At 41.0% G+C, this 17,285-nt stretch overlaps 1 protein-coding gene across 1 annotated transcript in view; it reads right to left on the bottom strand.

Moving 5' to 3' along the window:
- FAM162B (family with sequence similarity 162 member B) overlaps nucleotides 1-15,593 on the bottom strand; it is a 42,322-nt gene extending 26,729 nt beyond the window's left edge. The window contains exons 1-2 of the mRNA XM_082252520.1: nucleotides 15,499-15,593; nucleotides 8,252-8,357 (exon numbers count right to left, since the gene is read on the bottom strand). Of these exons, the coding sequence (XP_082108646.1) occupies nucleotides 8,252-8,357; nucleotides 15,499-15,586 (194 nt within the window). The 5' untranslated portion in view covers nucleotides 15,587-15,593. The remainder of the gene's footprint in view (nucleotides 1-8,251; nucleotides 8,358-15,498) is intronic.
- Between the last annotated feature and the right edge of the window lie 1,692 nt (nucleotides 15,594-17,285).

Raw genomic sequence — 17,285 nt, 5'->3', positions numbered from 1 at the left:
TATATTTATTAGGGGAGATCAGGGAAGTGACAGGGAGAGGAGAGGAGATGATTGATGTTGCAGCAGAACTGTTTTAATTTTACCGCCGCAAGTATTAGTGCCGTTAACATATCATACCCTCCGAGCATGCGCACTTGTTAACTTCTTTCTTCTTCAATTACGTCTCCGGGGCTCTGAGCATGCGCTCTGCTGCGCTGCTCTGCTGTTTCAGACCGGAAGTGACGAGGGGTATGGTTTCTTCACGGGGTATGGTTTTTTAACGTTACACCGGATTTTAGCTGGGGAGTGGGGACATGTTGCCATGGAAAAAGAAGCACGTGAAGAGCGGCTCGCTCTATAGCAGCTTGGGTGCGCCCCTCTTCACTAAGCAGGGTCACATGTCCAAGAGAGGGAGGGACAGAAAGAGGGGCTGGATTGTGGAGCCGAATCCACCCCTGTAAACTAAACCGAGAGAGAACCGTTAGAAGCTGTTTGACTGTCCAAAGAGCTGCACGATTAATGTAACGGCTGTCTGTGGCGCACATGCGCAGTAGCGCAGTTTCACGGACACAGGGAATGGACGCAGGGACACTGGGGTTTTATTAATATAGATAGTGTACCACAACTCCAGTGTCTGCCAGATCTTTCTGGAGGGATCGTGCAGTCAAACGTGGGTTTTGAATTGTTTTTCTCACAATCCTGCAAGCTGTTCTGTCTGATATTTTTCCTGGTCTTCCAGATCTTGCTTTAACTTCCACTGTTCCTGATGACTGCCATTTCTTAATTACATTCCGAACAGAGGATATTGACATCTGAAAATGCTTTGCTATCTTCTTATAGCCTTCTCCAGCTTTGTGAACGTCAACTATTTTCAGTTTCAGTTTTCTAGACAACTGCATAGGAGATCCCATGGTGCTGATTGTTAAAGGCAAGGTCAGATGAGTCTGGGCATTTAAAACCTTTGAGATTGACATCACCTGGTCTTCCCAGACGATGATTGAGAACAATCCATGACACTGGCAGGTCTCAGCCTTGCAAAGGGGGCAGTGCATGCTATAAATTCATCAGGGTGCCCAAACCTTTGCAGACGCCATTTTTTTGTTTTCTGTAATTTTGAAAGTGTCAATGATGGAAATAAAATCTAACTTTTGTTGACATATTATAAGAATGTCTAATGTGTAATTTGATGCCTTTTGGAGATTTTTCTATCTTTCCTTGGCTTCTTTATGCACTTTAATACAAATTTTTACCTGGGGTGCCCAAACTTTCTATCCCCACTGTATGTATATATATATATATATATATATATATATACAGATAACGTCATCTGGTGGCCCCACCCCTTAGATATTTAAGGGGTGGGGGACAGCGGAGCTGTCAGATGGGTGAGCCTTTGTCGGGCGCAGAGCTCTTTTTTTCCCTGGGTCAGCGGTGGGGGCGGGCATCGTGATTAAGAATGGATCTACAAATGATGACTTTTTTTTGTTAAATTAGTAGAGGTACCATGTACCCCATACTCGTTCACATGGTGGAGATCTGCGGGCCTCCTTGTAAAAAGGGGATTCCAGATTCTGATAAGTCCCTCCCTGCACCCCCACAACCACTGGGCTAGAGTTGTGATTAAGAGGTCCTTATCAACATAGGGACAAGGTGCTTTAGGCTAGGGTGGGATCATGTTGAGGGCATGTGGCCTTGTATGGTTCATGGGGGGGCGCTTACTTGTCCCACCCATCTTTCCTTGCCTGCTGGGCTGCATGGTCGGATAAGGGTCTGGTATGGATTATTGGGGGGGGGACCCCACGCCATTTTAAAAAAAAATATTTTGGCCTAGGCTTCCCTTTAAAATCCATACCAGACCCAAAGGGCCTAGTATGGATAGGGGGGACCCCCACACTGTTTTTTTTTTTTTTTTTTCAAGTAATTGCCAACAATTCTTTAGGAAACATAGAAACATAGAAACATAGAATGTGTCGGCAGATAAGAACCATTTGGCCCATCTAGTCTGCCCAATATATCTGAATCCTATGAATAGTCCCTGGCCCTATCTTATATGAAGGATAGCCTTATGCCTATCCCATGCATGCTTAAACTCCTTCACTGTATTTGCAGCTACCACTTCTGCAGGAAGGTTATTCCATGCATCCACTGCTCTCTCAGTAAAGTAATACTTCCTCATATTACTTTTAAACCTTTGCCCCTCTAATTTAAAACTGTGTCCTCTTGTGGTAGTTTTTCTTCTTTTAAATATGCTCTCCTCCTTTACCGAGTTGATTCCCTTTATGTATTTAAAAGTTTCTATCATATCCCCTCTGTCTCTTCTTTCTTCCAAGCTATACATGTTAAGGTCCTTTAACCTTTCCTGGTAAGTTTTTTCCTGCAATCCATGTACTAGTTTAGTAGCTCTTCTCTGAACTCTCTCTAGAGTATCTATAGCCTTCTGGAGATATGGCCTCCAGTAATGCGCACAATACTCCAAGTGAGGTCTCACCAGTGTTCTGTACAGTGGCATAAGCACTTCTCTCTTTCTACTGCTTATACCTCTCCCTATACATCCAAGCATTCTGCTGGCATTTCGTGCTGCTCTATTACATTGTCTTCCCACCTTTAAGTCTTCTGAAATAATTACTCCTAAATCCCTTTCCTCAGATACTGAGGTCAGGACTGTGTCAAATATTCTATATTCTGCCCTTGGGTTTTTACGTCCCAGGTGCATTATCTTGCACTTATCCACATTAAATTTCAGTTGCCAGAGTTCTGACCATTCTTCTAGTTTTCCTAAATCCTTTTCCATTTGGCGTATCCCTCCAGGAACATCAACCCTGTTACATATCTTTGTGTCATCAGCAAAAAGACAAACCTTACCATCGAGGCCTTTTGCAATATCACTTATGAAGATATTAAACAAAATTGGTCCCAGTACAGATCCCTGAGGTACCCCACTGGTAACATGACCTTGTTCTGAATGTTCTCCATTGACTACAACCCTCTGTTGTCTGTCACTCAGCCACTGCCTAATCCACTCAACAATATGGGAGTCCATGCTCAACTTGTATTAGGTTATATTTAATTCTATCTTTCACATACAGGGCCACTCCTCCTCCTTTCTTGCCTTCTCTGTCTCTTCTGTATAAAGAGTACCCTGGTATGGTTATGTCCCAGTCATTTCTTTCATTAAACCATGTCTCCGTAACAGCCACTAAATCTACATTCTCAGATGCCATTATTGACCCAAGTTCATTGATTTTTTTACCTAAACTGCGAGCATTTGTAGACAGGACTCTGAGCTTATCATTTCTTAACCTCTGTGCTTCTGACCTGTTCTGGCATTGTTTCGGGGGGCAATTGGACTCTTGTAATTCCACTCTTTTGCCCCCCCTTCCTAGTTTAAATACTCTTTCGCAAATTCTTGGAGTTGTTCACTAAGTACATTTGTTCCTTTGAGAGAAAGATGCAAACCATCTTTTTTGTACAGTTCCTTTCTATTCCAAGTAGAGCTATCATGAGAAACAAAGCCAAATCCTTGCTCTTGACACCATTTACTAAGCCATATGTTGAACTCCTTTATGCGCCTCTGCCTATCATTCTGAACATTATGCACAGGCAGAACTTCAGAAAATGAAATGGTGGATGCAAAATCCTGTACGTCATTTCCAAGTGTGATAAAAGATTTTTTCACCTCTGACACTTCATTGCAAGCCAGGTCATTTGTCCCTAGATGGACAAGAACATCCACGTCCCCTTCCTGCTTTGCTTGCTTAACAATATTAATAATACGTCTTCTATCTCGTCTAGCAGTAGCACCAGGGAGACATCTCACAAAACCATTTTCTTTAAGCTCCACACTTCTTATGATTGAATCACCCAGCAACAGCTGCTTCCTTTGAGACTTCACTTTATCTTTTTTGTCCTTGGCTGCAGTCTTGCATAAATACACTATGATACCAAAAGAATTTATAGGAAAGGTTTATAATGAAAAATGTCTCAAATAATGCTGATATGGACACAGTTCATGTGGGCGTAGAGGCAGGCGTCCCAATACTTTTGGTATCATAGTGTATTTATAATATTCATGCAACTTCATTTTAATGTGCTTTATGATACGATTTATATGTGGTCAGTAAGTAGCATTATAACTGAATATTGATAAAATGGATGATGGAGTAAAATAGGACTGATCCTACAGGCATGTTTTCTAGCTGACCTGCAGCACTGTACAAGTAGATATATGTCCTTTTCAACTAAGTTGTTCCAAGCAAGAAGTTAGTGGGCATAATTGTAATTGGCTTTACAGAAATCTGGCCATACAAATATTACTGGTATCCTTGATTATGCTGAATGAAATTTAAAAGTACACTCCAATCAAAAGGTAAAAGTCTTGAAATAAGAGTAGAAGCATTTACCGTGTTTCTGTTGTTATGCAGGCATAGTGTTTGGGACACCCTACTTTTTTCTATCTTTTAATTGCATCTTAAATGTAATCTGATTTTCTTCTTGAACACAGTTATTAAAGTTGGCCAAACACTGGTAGATTTTTTTAATGGATGTTTGAATTAAAATTTGTATGAAAATTCTCAGTGACCAAATTTCTTCAAAATGTTGCTTGCTTTTAACCAGTTCGGCTCCAGATCAATGTTTTTTTATTTGTCGCATACATGTAAAAAACTTAATTGTTTGCAATAAAATTACTTAAACTCCCATAACCTTATATATTTTCTGAAAGCAGAGGCCCAGTAGAATAAAAAAAGTGATAGTTGCAATTTTTTGTTTCACATGATATTTGCGCAACTGTTTATTAAATGAAAAATTTCCAGAAACAAAATATAATGAAATGGATTTTAGTGCAAAATCACACTATATAATACCCATTTTTGGTTAAAATATGAAAGATAAGGTTGCATCGAGTAGAAAGATACCAAACATTTCATGTCTTAAAATTGTGTGTGCGCCTGCGATATCCCCAAAAATTATGGTGCCCAAAAATCACCATAGGTCACGCTTTAAAAACCTTTACGGCTCATCAATTTAGAGTTAACAAGGAGATCTTGTGCTAGAATTATTGTTCTCACTCTGACGTTTGCGGCGATATGTCACTCGTGTGGTACAACCATGGTTTACACACGCATCCTGGGCTTGCGTTTGCGTGTGTGCAGGTGTGCGGGGCAACAGCGTTTTTTGCAATTATTTTATTTTTCATTTTAATATATTTTATTATTACATTTTTTTTATTTAAATTGTTTTTTTTATTTTTTTTTATTTTTTTTTTACTTGATTGCTATCACAAGGAGTTGTTCAAGGCCTATGTAAAAGCATTGGGCAGGTGACAAGTATTCTTTATGGAGACATTAGTGGTCTAATAGACCCCAATGTCTCCCCTGCCCTTAACACCATCTAACTAAGCACAGATCCGCTTGGTTAAAAGTGTCCCCTGGCTGTACTGGCCAGGAAAGGGTGCGTCTGAAACCGGAAGTGACATCACTTCCGGTTTTAATTGTTTGCATGTGAGATCAAGGCATGGATTTGCCTTGTTCTCACTGTAATCTCTCCCCCCCACCAGTGTCTGTGATCCCGGGCACCAGTAATAGCGGGAGAGCCTGGATTCACTGGAGGAGGTGGGCTTATTTCCCCATAAGAAATAATAGAAACTCAGATGATTCATTCCACAACCCTTTATTCATAAGTCCTTCAGTTTATAGTCTATATAAAAAGATTATAGCAATGTGTAGGTTGTGTAACCATAAAATCAACAAATGGCGCCTCCACAAGGGGATTAGAAGCAAAATCTATGAGGAGCTACAGAGTATAAAAGAGAAGAGAGGCACAATATGGTTACATTTAATGAAGGTTTAACATAATAGCAACTCACATGGTTGATAATAAAAAGAGGCACATCTAAAAATGCAGGCTGTCCCCATAGACCATTCTTCTCACTGCTGGCTCTCACCATCGTCAGTGTGCAGTCGTGACCGGGAAGACTACCCTGCAGTAGAGCGATCTGAAAGCGAGGCTTGAAGCACTCGTGGAGTGCAGTGTTGAAGGGATGATGTTGATGGCGGTGCAGAGGACGGTCTCATTTATACTCAGTTGTGATGTGACGCTACTTGTATATCAAGACATTGCTTGTTTATCAAGTCAACATTTATTAAAAAAATGTTGCTTGTCTTGCAAAACACTCTCAAACCAAGTTACTCCCAATCCAAGGTTTTACTGTATACTGTTTTAAATGTGTACGATAGGGCTGCTGAATATAATCGCCGAATCGATGCATCGCGATGCGACCCTTCGCGATTCTGCATCGATTCGGGGTGGTTGAATAATCGAAAACCTAATGACGTCACTTCCGGGGGCGGGGACAGAAGTGACATGGCGGCGCTGGCCGGGCTTGTGGGATACGGAGCTCCTCCTCGCAGCGCGGGAGAGGAGAGGAGGAGAGCGAAGCTATCAGTGCTCTCTCTGGCCCCGGGATACACACGGCATGCCCACTTAGCACGCTGCTGCCCGACCGCCCGCTCTGACAGCCCGGCCGCCCGAAGTCGCGGCCTTCCCAGCTCGGTACACTTCTGGTAGCGGTGCGGTTCTCGGCAGACAGCCTGAGTTGACCGCAGGGGAGCGAGGAGGCCCTGCTTTCCGCCTGTACCGTGCACTGCACTAGTCCGAGCTCCAAATTCCCAACATGAGGCTCATCACCCAGGACCTGTCTGAGCCCTACTCCATACACCTATCGCTACTTCATCCACAACTGGCTGCAGCTCTGCTTCCTGGTAAGTCGGGGCACTACAGAGCCCAGCATCCCTCCTTACCAGGGCCTGCTATAATACAACTAGGGGCACTACAGAGCCCAGCATTCCTCCTTACCAGGGCCTGTTATACTACAACTAGGGGGACTACTACAGACTCTGTAGTCTCCCTAGTTGTTGTATAACAGGCCCTGGTAAGGAGGAATGCTGGGCTCTGTAGTGCCCCTAGTTGTAGTACAGTAGGCCCTGGTAAGGAGGAATGCTGGGCTCTGTAGTCCCCCTAGTTGTAGTATAACAGGCCCTGGTAAGGAGGAATGCTGGGCTATGTACAGAGCCCAGCATTCCTCCTTACCAGAGCCTGCTATACTACAACTAGGGGGACTACAGAGCCCAGCATTCCTCCTTACCAGGGCCTACGGTACTACAACTAGCATCAGGTAACTCTTCTAACCTGATGTGGCCTGCTCTAAAGGGGGATCTATGAGGGGACCTGCTCTACTAAAGGGGGATCTATGGGGGGACCTGCTCTACTAAAGGGGGATCTCTGGGGATGCTGGCATGCTCTAAAGGGGGATCTATGGCGACCCTGCACTAAAGGGGATCTATTCCATAGATCCCCCTTTAGAGCAGGGTCCCCATGGATCCCCCTTTAAAGCTCAGTTCCCCTGGATCCCCTTTAGGACAGGCCCAGGCTCCCTATAGATCTCCTTTAGAGCAGGGTCCCCATAGATCCCCCTTTAGAGAAGGGTCCCCATAGATCCGCCTTTAGAGCAGGGTCACCATAGATCCCCCTTTAGAAAAGGGTCCCCATAGTAATCGTGATGCATCGTGATGCATCGCGGAATCGAATCGTATCGAATCGCGACCCTAATAATCGTAATCGCATCGAATTGTGAGGTAAGTGAAGATGCGCAGCCCTAGTGTACGATTTACAAAATGTTTCATCCTGCTCTTGAATGTTCTTATCATTGCGATCAAAAGCAAACATTGATTTCAAAATCAAACAAATGTTTGGAAAATTACATTTCTGAATTTTTCGTCTATCTGTGAGTCAACTGGGGAGATGTTTCCTAATTTCCTGTCTCTATGAAGTCTGTACAGAAAATGGGGATCAGGTAGACACCAGGACAGGGCACAGACAGAAACAAAATATTGCTAGAAGCGCTAACCCTACAAATATTGGGTTTTGTCTGTGTCCCTGTTAGAGAGATTTCCCTCTTCTTCCTGACCTGAGAGAAATTGTTTAGAAATCTCACCAATGGAGACACAAACACCTATACACAGACGGTACCCCTTTACTTTAAAATTCTTAGCCTGCTTACTACTAGTTTCTTATCCACGCAACACAAACATAAACCTCTAGTCTTGTACTGTGCAAAAAAAAGTCTTGTACTGTAGCAGTGTTGGTCCTTTATTTTCATTTAGAGGCGCACAGTGTATCATCTTTTCACATTTTATTTTACAAGCTTAGTTATAAAAAAGCACTGCTTGTCCACTACTGTAATTTACCCGGTAAAGTAAATTAAATGAAACCTTACGGAATGGTTGGTGGAATATCCGCTTCTGATTTGAAACGTCCTGTCCATTTTAGTATTTTTTTATCAAACTGATTTGGCTTGCAGCGATAAATGTTTTTGGCATCACCTAGGACCATGAACACAAAAAGAAAAAGTAAAATAATGATACAAATACATAATATATGATTTTTGTACAGTATGGATAATGTCTTTTGGATTTTACTTTGAAGAACATTGAGAAGATTGCTTTTTTATATATATTTGCTTATAATGTGGCTATTTAGGTGAAGTGGAAGACCATGTCTGATTAATGTGTAATCTCCATCGAGAGCACATGTGACAGGGTGACAACAGAGGAGTATAATTGGATGCCAGATAACCCATAACAGGAAGTTCTGGAACAAGGACCGTAGAGCCTCTTTATCTTAAAGCCTACATTTTTTTAAATCAGTACAAGGCACAGTACTTACATCGAATGAAAAGTCTCCCTTGTGCTGGCGCTGCTGTCTTAGTTCAAATCTTCAAACCACTGAACCTGCTATAAACATTTGTCAAGAGTGTTGACTGCATTAACTGCCCTTTCTGCCTCCCTTCTTCCATTCATAGAAGTCGTGCTATGGCTTCCATCAATGAAAAGTGATCCATAATGGAGGAGGCACTTCTCATCTAATATTATGAATTGTCCCTTGTGTTGGTTTTTACTGCTGTCCGAGCTCCATTAAAAAGATTTTGCCTCACTTCCTTTCCTGCTGACAACGTTTTAACAGATAGGATATGATGGGAATTCTCCAACAGCAAAAGAGAGAGAAATAACACCTTTTATTACAGTAGTGGAAGGCTAAAACCACTGATACATTTTTATTTCTGCCTCTGTCCCAGTGCAGATTTACCTGTCTGGTAAAACTGTTGTCACCAGGTCAAGTGAATGTAAATCTCTCTAATGGAGCCCAAGATAGTGGTAAAATATCAGCAGGGGTTCTAATCCCTTCTCTTGGCTTTAACACACATTTTCAAGTAGAAAACCAGGACATGCCTAACTGATCCTAAATTATTTCCTACCCCTCCTAACACATATTCTTACTAACCTGCCAGAGGCAGGGCACAGGAGACAGAAGAGAGCACTCAGCTAATGCCTGAGGAGTGATGTCACCCATTGGCTTACTATGGCTCACCTGTTGTTTACGCTCCCTCCTCTCCCCTGTAGCAGCACTGGCTGACACAGGGAAACTGGATCACATGACCGAACTGGAGTGGCATGAAAATAGGTAAGCATAGGCAGGTTTACACAGGTTTGTAAGCATAGGTGTTATGAGGGGGGAAGGGAGTATATTTAACTAGTTGCCAACCACCCGCCACAGTTTTACTGCGGCAAGTTGGCTCAGCTGCGAGAACCGACGTAACTGTACTTTGGTCACGTGCGGGGCTAGGGAGCTGTGTTGAGAACCGATCAGTAATCTAATCCTGGCCAATGATTTTTGGCCTGGACCTGGTGATTGGTTCTGACCAATTGCAGAATGTCCTGTGCCTGTGTAATGTAAACACAGGCACAGGAAATGATGCAATCTTCTCTCCTGGAGCTCTTTTCGGTTTCAGCGTGAGAGAAGAGAGGATCCACTGTGAGTACACAAGCACTACACTGATACCAGTACACATAAGCACATATTTAACCCCTTGATCACCCCCAGTTAACCCTTTCACTCCCTGTCACAGTGTCACTATATACAGTATACAGCTAATTTGCTGATCACTGTATTAGTGTCACTTGTGACTTCAGTTAGTGCGAGAGATAGTGGTAGATAGAGGCAGTCCCAAATAGGTTTAGGGTACCCGCCATACAACCACCAATAAAGATTCAAACCCCCGAAACCACCCCCAGTTAACCCCTTCATTGCCCTGTCACAATGTCACTATTATAGAGTACAGATCTTTTTTCTGATCACTGTACGTATTAGTGTCACAGGTGACATCAGTTAGCGTTAACATTAGTTATCATCAATCCAGGACAGCGTCAGATTGCCCGCCGTACATTTAGTAATACATTTTAACCCTTTGATTGCCAATGACACACACACACGCACACACACAAACACTAAACACCTCCATTGCTAGTATAGTGTCTGAACAGATCAATATCTTTGATCAGATCAGAACTATACTAGCGTCGCCAAAATTTTAGTATAATGTTCCAAAAATGCAGAGCTAGCAGGATCAGCTCCGACACCTGCTAGCACCTGCGTTAAGCCCCTCCACCCATCCCCCAAGAAGTGCAGTATCAGCAGATTACTGTCACTTCTGATACACAGCATACTAAACCGCAGCGTTAGCAGAGTCAGGCCTGATCTCTGCTAGCACTTGCAGTTAAATTTTTTGATAGCGGTTCAAACAGTCCTTGACAACCAGGTGCTTTTTTACCTGTGAGTCACACTAGGTGCAGTACCTGTAAATTTATTGGCCAAAACGTCCAAACAATGGTACACTAGTGAAGAAGCCTACACAATGCTGAGCATGACAGATAAGAGCGATGGGGAAGCCTCACTGTTAGAATCAGGCTCAGTATACAAACTTGTATAGAGCAGCAGCACCCTAAAAGATAGCTCTGATGATGGAGTAGTGGTCCCTGCTAAGGTCAGGTATTCCCGACGCCATTCTTCTGCTGCTGAGGTGCAACAATCGCAGGGTTCTTGTATGCAGCAGAGTGTCAATACTAGTGCTGCTCAACCTTCTGGTGAACTGGCAAGCACCAGTGGCCTAGTACATCCTGGTCGTAGTCAAACCAGCACTGTAACACTTGGTGACGTGGCGAGTCCCATAAGTGCAGTATAAGCTGGTGCAGGGGCCAGGACAAGTAGTGTCCTGCAGCCACCAATAATTCGAAGACAGGCCTGTAGAGCCCATAGTGTCCTTCCTGATGCGCTTGCAAATCGTGATTGGGAGCCCACCACTTCTGCAGCGCCTGTACTTCCCTCATTCACTGGCCAACCCGGAATTCAGGTGGAAACAGCCGATTTTATTCCCCTTGGTTTTTATGAGCTGTTTTTCATGGAAGATCTGTACATATCTATTGTGGACCAAAGCAATTTATATGCTGATCAATTCATCACTGCAAATAAAAATTTGAACCTTGCGAGGGAATTTGCATGGAAACGTATTACTGTTTCTGAATTGAAAACCTTTGTGGGCCTATACCTCTTCATGGGCATTACTAAAAAGAGTGAGTTGCTGTCATATTGGTCCACTGACCCAATTCATCATACAGTATTCCCATGTTCTCTGCTGCCATGGCCAGAACTAGATATGAGCAAATCTTGCGGTTCATGCACTTCAGCGCATGAACCCTGTTGTCCTTGGGGTGACCCTAGATACGACCAGCTCCACAAAATTTGGCCCCTCGTAAATCACTTCAACCAAAAGTTTGCAGCCCTGTATACGCCCCAACAATCTGTCTGCGTTTATGAGTCCCTGATTAAATTTTCTGGCCACCTTGCTTTCAAACAGTTTCTCCCCAGCAAGTGTGCCAGAACATGTCACGTTTGGTATCTATGTGCTTGGCATAAGATCATCTTTTATACTTTACCAAACAATTGGGCAATATATGGTGTATTTGTGCATTAAATTAAAAAAAAAAAATTTTTTCTTTCAAAAATTTGCGTTTGGAAAATCTCTGCACAAATACCCACCATTTTGTTCTGTAGGGCCTCTGCTTTAAAAAATATATATATAATGTTTGGGGGGTTAAAATTAATTTTCCAGTAAAAAAAAATTTTTTTTTCATGTAAACAAAAAGTTTCAAAAAAGGCTTGGTCTTCATTGCTGGGGTTTCTGGTCCTCAGGACATGGGAATGCTAAATCTACATCTCCCTGCACTGTTCCTAACCCTACTAAAGCCCTGCTACAACCAACCTCCTTACAGGCCTGTTAATCCACCTATGTATCTGTGTACATGCCCTTGAAGTCATGGCTCTTTGGTACAAGCTGTTATTTGTTATTTGTTATTGGTACTTTGACATTGATATGGTTCTTGATCTTGGTTGACGGATCTCCCCCCCCCCCCTCTATTTTCGGTGTATGTTGTTACTACATGACAATGTTTAACGTACTGTACAACTTAACTCACGGCTACCCCGTTGTTTGTTTTATTTGAAAAACCCAATAAAAATGATTTAAAAAAAAAAAAGGCTTGGTCTTCAAGTGGTTAGAAGAGTAGATGATATGTGGCATAAGCTTCTAATATTGGGACAGGACAGTTCAAACAATCCCAAATGACCCCTTTTTGGAAAGAAGACACCCCAAGCCATTTTGCTGAGAGGCATGTTGAGTTCATAGAATATTTTATATTTTGCCACAAGTTTTTAATTATTTTCTTTTTTTTTTATACACAAAGTTGTCACTAAATTATATATTGCTCACACATGCCATGGGTATATGTGGAATGACACCCCAAATTATATTTTGCTGCTTCTCCTAAGTACACGGATACCACATGTGTGAGACTTTTTGGCAGCCTAGCTGTGTACTGGACCCGGAAACCAATCACTGCCTTCAGGTTTTCTAAGGGCATAAATTGCTCATTTTACTTTCTGACTACCTATCACAGTTTCAGAGGCCCTGAAATGTCATGCCATTTTGGAAAGTAGACACTCCAAGCTATTTGCTGAGAGGCATATTGAGTTCATGGAATGTTTTTTATTTTGCCACAAGTTTTGGGAAAATTAGAAAAATTATTATTTTTTTTTTACACAAAGATGTCATTGAAATGATATATTGCTCACACATGCCATGGGTATATGTGAAATGACACTTCAAAATACATTCTGTTGCTTCTCCTGAGTATGAAGATACCACATGTGTGAGACTTTTTGGCAGTCTAGCCGCATACAGGACCCCAAAAACCAATCACCCGTAAAGTGATGAGAGGCATGTTGAGTATTTTGCAGATCTCGCTTTTTGTCACAAAGTTTTGAAAATTGAAAAACTAAAAAAAAAATACCTTTTTCTTTCCTTTCTTTATTTTCCAAAACAAATGAGAGCTGCAAAATACTCACCATGCCTCTTAGCAAACACCTTGGGGTGTCTATTTTCCGAAAAAGAAATTTGGAAGGTGGGGGATTTGTGCTATCTTGGCATTTCATGGCCTTCGAAACTATGATAGGTTGTGAGGAGTGAAATCAACAATTTAAGCCCTTAGAAGGCCTGAAGGCGGTGATTGGTTTTCAGGGTCCAGTACGTAGCTGGACTGCCAAAAAGTCTCACACATGGGGTATCATTGACAATGACAACTGTGTATATAAAAAAAAAAAAAAAAATGTTTTTTTTTTTCATTTTTCAAACATTTCAAAAAATTAAATATTCAATGGGTTCAACACGCCTCTCATGAAAATCCTTGAGGTGACTACTTTTCAAAAAGGAGTAATTTGGGGGGGGGGGGGGGGGGTTGTACTGCCCTGCTATTTTAGCACTTCAAGAAATGAGATAGGCAGTCAGAAAGTAAAAGCTGCGTAAATTCTAGTATATACACCATAGTTTGCAGGCGCTATAACTTTTGCGCAAACCAATAAATATACGCATATTGGGAATTTTTTTTTATCAAAAACATGTAGCTAAATACATTTTGGCCTAAATATATGACAAAAATTTAGTTTATTGGATAATTTTTATAAGAAAAAGTAGAAAATGTAACTTTTTCAGGAAATGTTTTCGTTTATATCGCAAAAAATAAAAACCTGCAGAGGTGATCAATTACCACTAAAAGAAAGCTCTATTTGTGGGAAAAAAAGGACATAAATTTCCTTTGGGAACAGCATTGCATGACTGCACAATTACCAGTTAAATTCACACAGTGCCAAATTGCAAAAAATGGCCAGGTCATTAAAGGCTCATACACACTTGACGAAAATCGGACGAAATATCCTCCGAATTTTACCTCTCATGCTCAGTGGTCAAAACCATTTTTAGATGACAGTGCATAATGTTCACGAAATTTCTCGTCCGATTTTTTTTTTTTTTTTTGGGACATTTGTTCCTAGACTTCCGGGTCGTCAGCAACTTCAGATCATGCGCGGTCTTTAGTATCCGATTTTCCGCGGACGTACTGCATACACATAAACGAAAATTGGTCGTCTGGGGACGGACGATAAAAATTTTGGTGTTTGTCCTTTCGTTTTTTTTCATTGAAAATGTGGGCATCGGCTGCTGAAAGTTGTGTACACACTAGCCGAAAATCGTACGATTTTACCTCGGATGGGAATTTTCGGCAGATTTTCTACTAGTGTGTAAGGGAGTAAAACCTTCTGGTCCAGAAGTGGTTAAAATGACTTAGTCATATCTTACAGATTGTAAAAGATCTAAAAGAACTTTTGGAATTAAATTACCATGTTAAATCAATTATTATATTATTATTAGCTTTAAGTAAATTAATGCACTTCTTCAGAAAAACAAACCCAACATTTACTGAACTTATTTATATAGTTTTTTCTTTTTTTTTCAATAATGTCTATCTTTATGATGCAAACTTTTGCACCAATTTTGATACCCCAATCTAGAATATTGTTTGTAAATACAGTGGTACAGAGATATAGAATAGGAATTGCAGTTTGATTTAAATAAAAAAGTGCTACACCATTTACACATTAAATTATTCAGAATTTTTGGGGTCTGAATAAACTTTTAAAGCAGCATAAAATGGCTGCTAAACAGCAAATAAGTTGCACTCTATAGGCTTGTTTTTCTTTTTTTTTTTTATTAAAGGAATATAGACTGTTCATTCAGGAAAGTAGATGTTTGCTCAGTTTAGTGGATAAAGTAAAGCTACTGTATGTTTACTTTCAATATCCAATCATTTGTGAGAGAGAGAAATTAAAAATCAGGATTTTGATTGCTCATTATTGGATAATTAAACTGAAAACTAAGCTATATGAACATACACTTTTAAAACAAATCAGTCTCTATTACTTTAGTAAACCAACACAAATGGAACAATAAATAGATACATTTTTTTGTAGACATGATGCCACTGATGAATTAGGTATTTGAAGCTTTCACAGTTTTTATACCGGTATATCATTTTGCTGTGTTACATGTTATAGCACCAACAATGAGTTCAAATAAATACAAAATACAGACATATATAAAATCCCAAGCACAGCTCCATGTGTGTTATATATATATGATACAAGTAATAGTATTTTTGCAATCATGTATATTTCCATATAATGCATCATCTGTTCTTGTATACATGTCTAAGGATGTAGCCATTATATAAAAAAACTTACCTCCAGTGTGGCATTCTCTAGAGTAATATGCATAAACAAACTGTCCTAATCTCATGCATCTTCTTGCCAATCCGACAGCAGTCATCATTTCCCAAATTCTGTTTGGTGTATTGTTTAAATTGCTTTAATACTCCCAGCTCTGAGTTAAATTGCATCATGGAAAAGTATCAGGTTTTTTTTTTTTTTAAGTTTAACAACGTCACCACTGCTTAGACCACCCTCTGCTCCCAAGACTTTGTGATTTCAAGCCCTGAGAACAGATATCCAAGAGTTCACACAGTCCTGGCACTGTGACAAAATCTACCTTTAATTGGTAAAGATGGACTTCACCAAATGGAAAAGAAGAGTATTGTTTTGAAATAAGTAATGAAGTCATTTAATATAACCAATAATTTATTTCTTATGAACACTAGTATCTGATACTGTTAAAAAAAAGTCATGGCTGTGTACTTAACTACTTGTGACAATTGAAATGTAGCCTACTCAGAGTATTCTTTTTGCATCAGGGTTTATTTTCCTGTTCGGACTTGCTCAGTTGAGGAAGAGTAGCAGCTATACTTAGGTATTCATTTCAATTTTAAATTGAGAGGGGAAAATGCTGTTGAAGTTCTATTGTTGTCTGAAGCCTTATGCCCCGTACACACGTGCAGATTATCTGCAGACTTACCTTTTCTATGTAGTGCAAGGGCCTGCCGGATTGCATACAAATTGAAAGTGTTTAGGTTTGACCTCATATTATATGGTTTTGGTAAGTCTGCAGACAAAAGTCTGCAGATAATCTGCACGTGTGTATGGGGCATTACTGGGGATATTTCCCCTTGCTTCCTGTCACAGGGACAACTTTGTAGGAAGTAAGGAAAAAATAAAAGTAAGATATTAAAAAAGTGAATGGGGGTTCTAGTTTTTGCCTACTTTGATAAAAAAAAAAAAAAGTTTATTTTTGATTGCAGCTTTGAGAATGTACTCAATTCCTGTCCCGGTGTCATTGTTGTCACATAAAGTGAGAGGAATTTCCCCAAGAGAGCCCTAGACAGTAGAAGAAATCTAGCACAAGATAAAAACCTTTCCAACTTTATTTAAAACCGAAACATAAAAATGTGTTTTGTTTGAAAAGACTCCTTAACCCCTTTCCATCCTCTGAACTCATATATGTGGCAACATGGGGTTGGGTCCTATTCCTTGCCTTCACATATGTGCAAATCCTGTTTTGTGTCTGTAGCAGGCTCAAACTAGAACCCCCAGCACTGTTGGTGCTGTGGTCAGATTCTTCACCTCCCTCGTGAGGCTTCCACCTCGAAGGATTCGCTTCCACCAATCCCTTAACGCCTGGCCTGGTAAGGGATCTATGATTATCTCTCTGGCTACCTGCTTTACTTGGAATACCTTTTGAGAGAAGAGACTTGTACACAGTATTCTGACGTTACTGAATGGCCCCCCTTGCACCGGCTATGCCTATTTCTTTATCTGGCTGTAACCAAGCATTGTGCCCCTGGCTAGTCCAGGTGAATCTTACTACTATGGGATCCATGGGTCTTGAGCAGACTCCTTTGGCCTTTACAGGGCCCCTGCATTACCCAATTGGTCGCCACAGTAGCTCATAGCTCTGTTGATCATTGGTCTGTATGCTTTCAGTATTACCTACCTCAGGCTATTGTTGCCTGGGCTCTTTCTGCTGTGGTGAAGGGGGAGGAGAGAGACCTGGGGCTGTTAATAGATGTTTCCCTGCACTTCTATGCCTATAGAAAAGGAAAACTGCATCAATATATTTCAATTACCTTAATGTTCAA

The sequence above is a fragment of the Pelophylax lessonae genome (genome assembly GCF_965119305.1).
Source record: "Pelophylax lessonae genome assembly, chromosome: 3".
NCBI classification, from domain to species: domain Eukaryota; kingdom Metazoa; phylum Chordata; class Amphibia; order Anura; family Ranidae; genus Pelophylax; species Pelophylax lessonae.
This window is presented reverse-complemented; position numbering and strand designations above follow the sequence as displayed.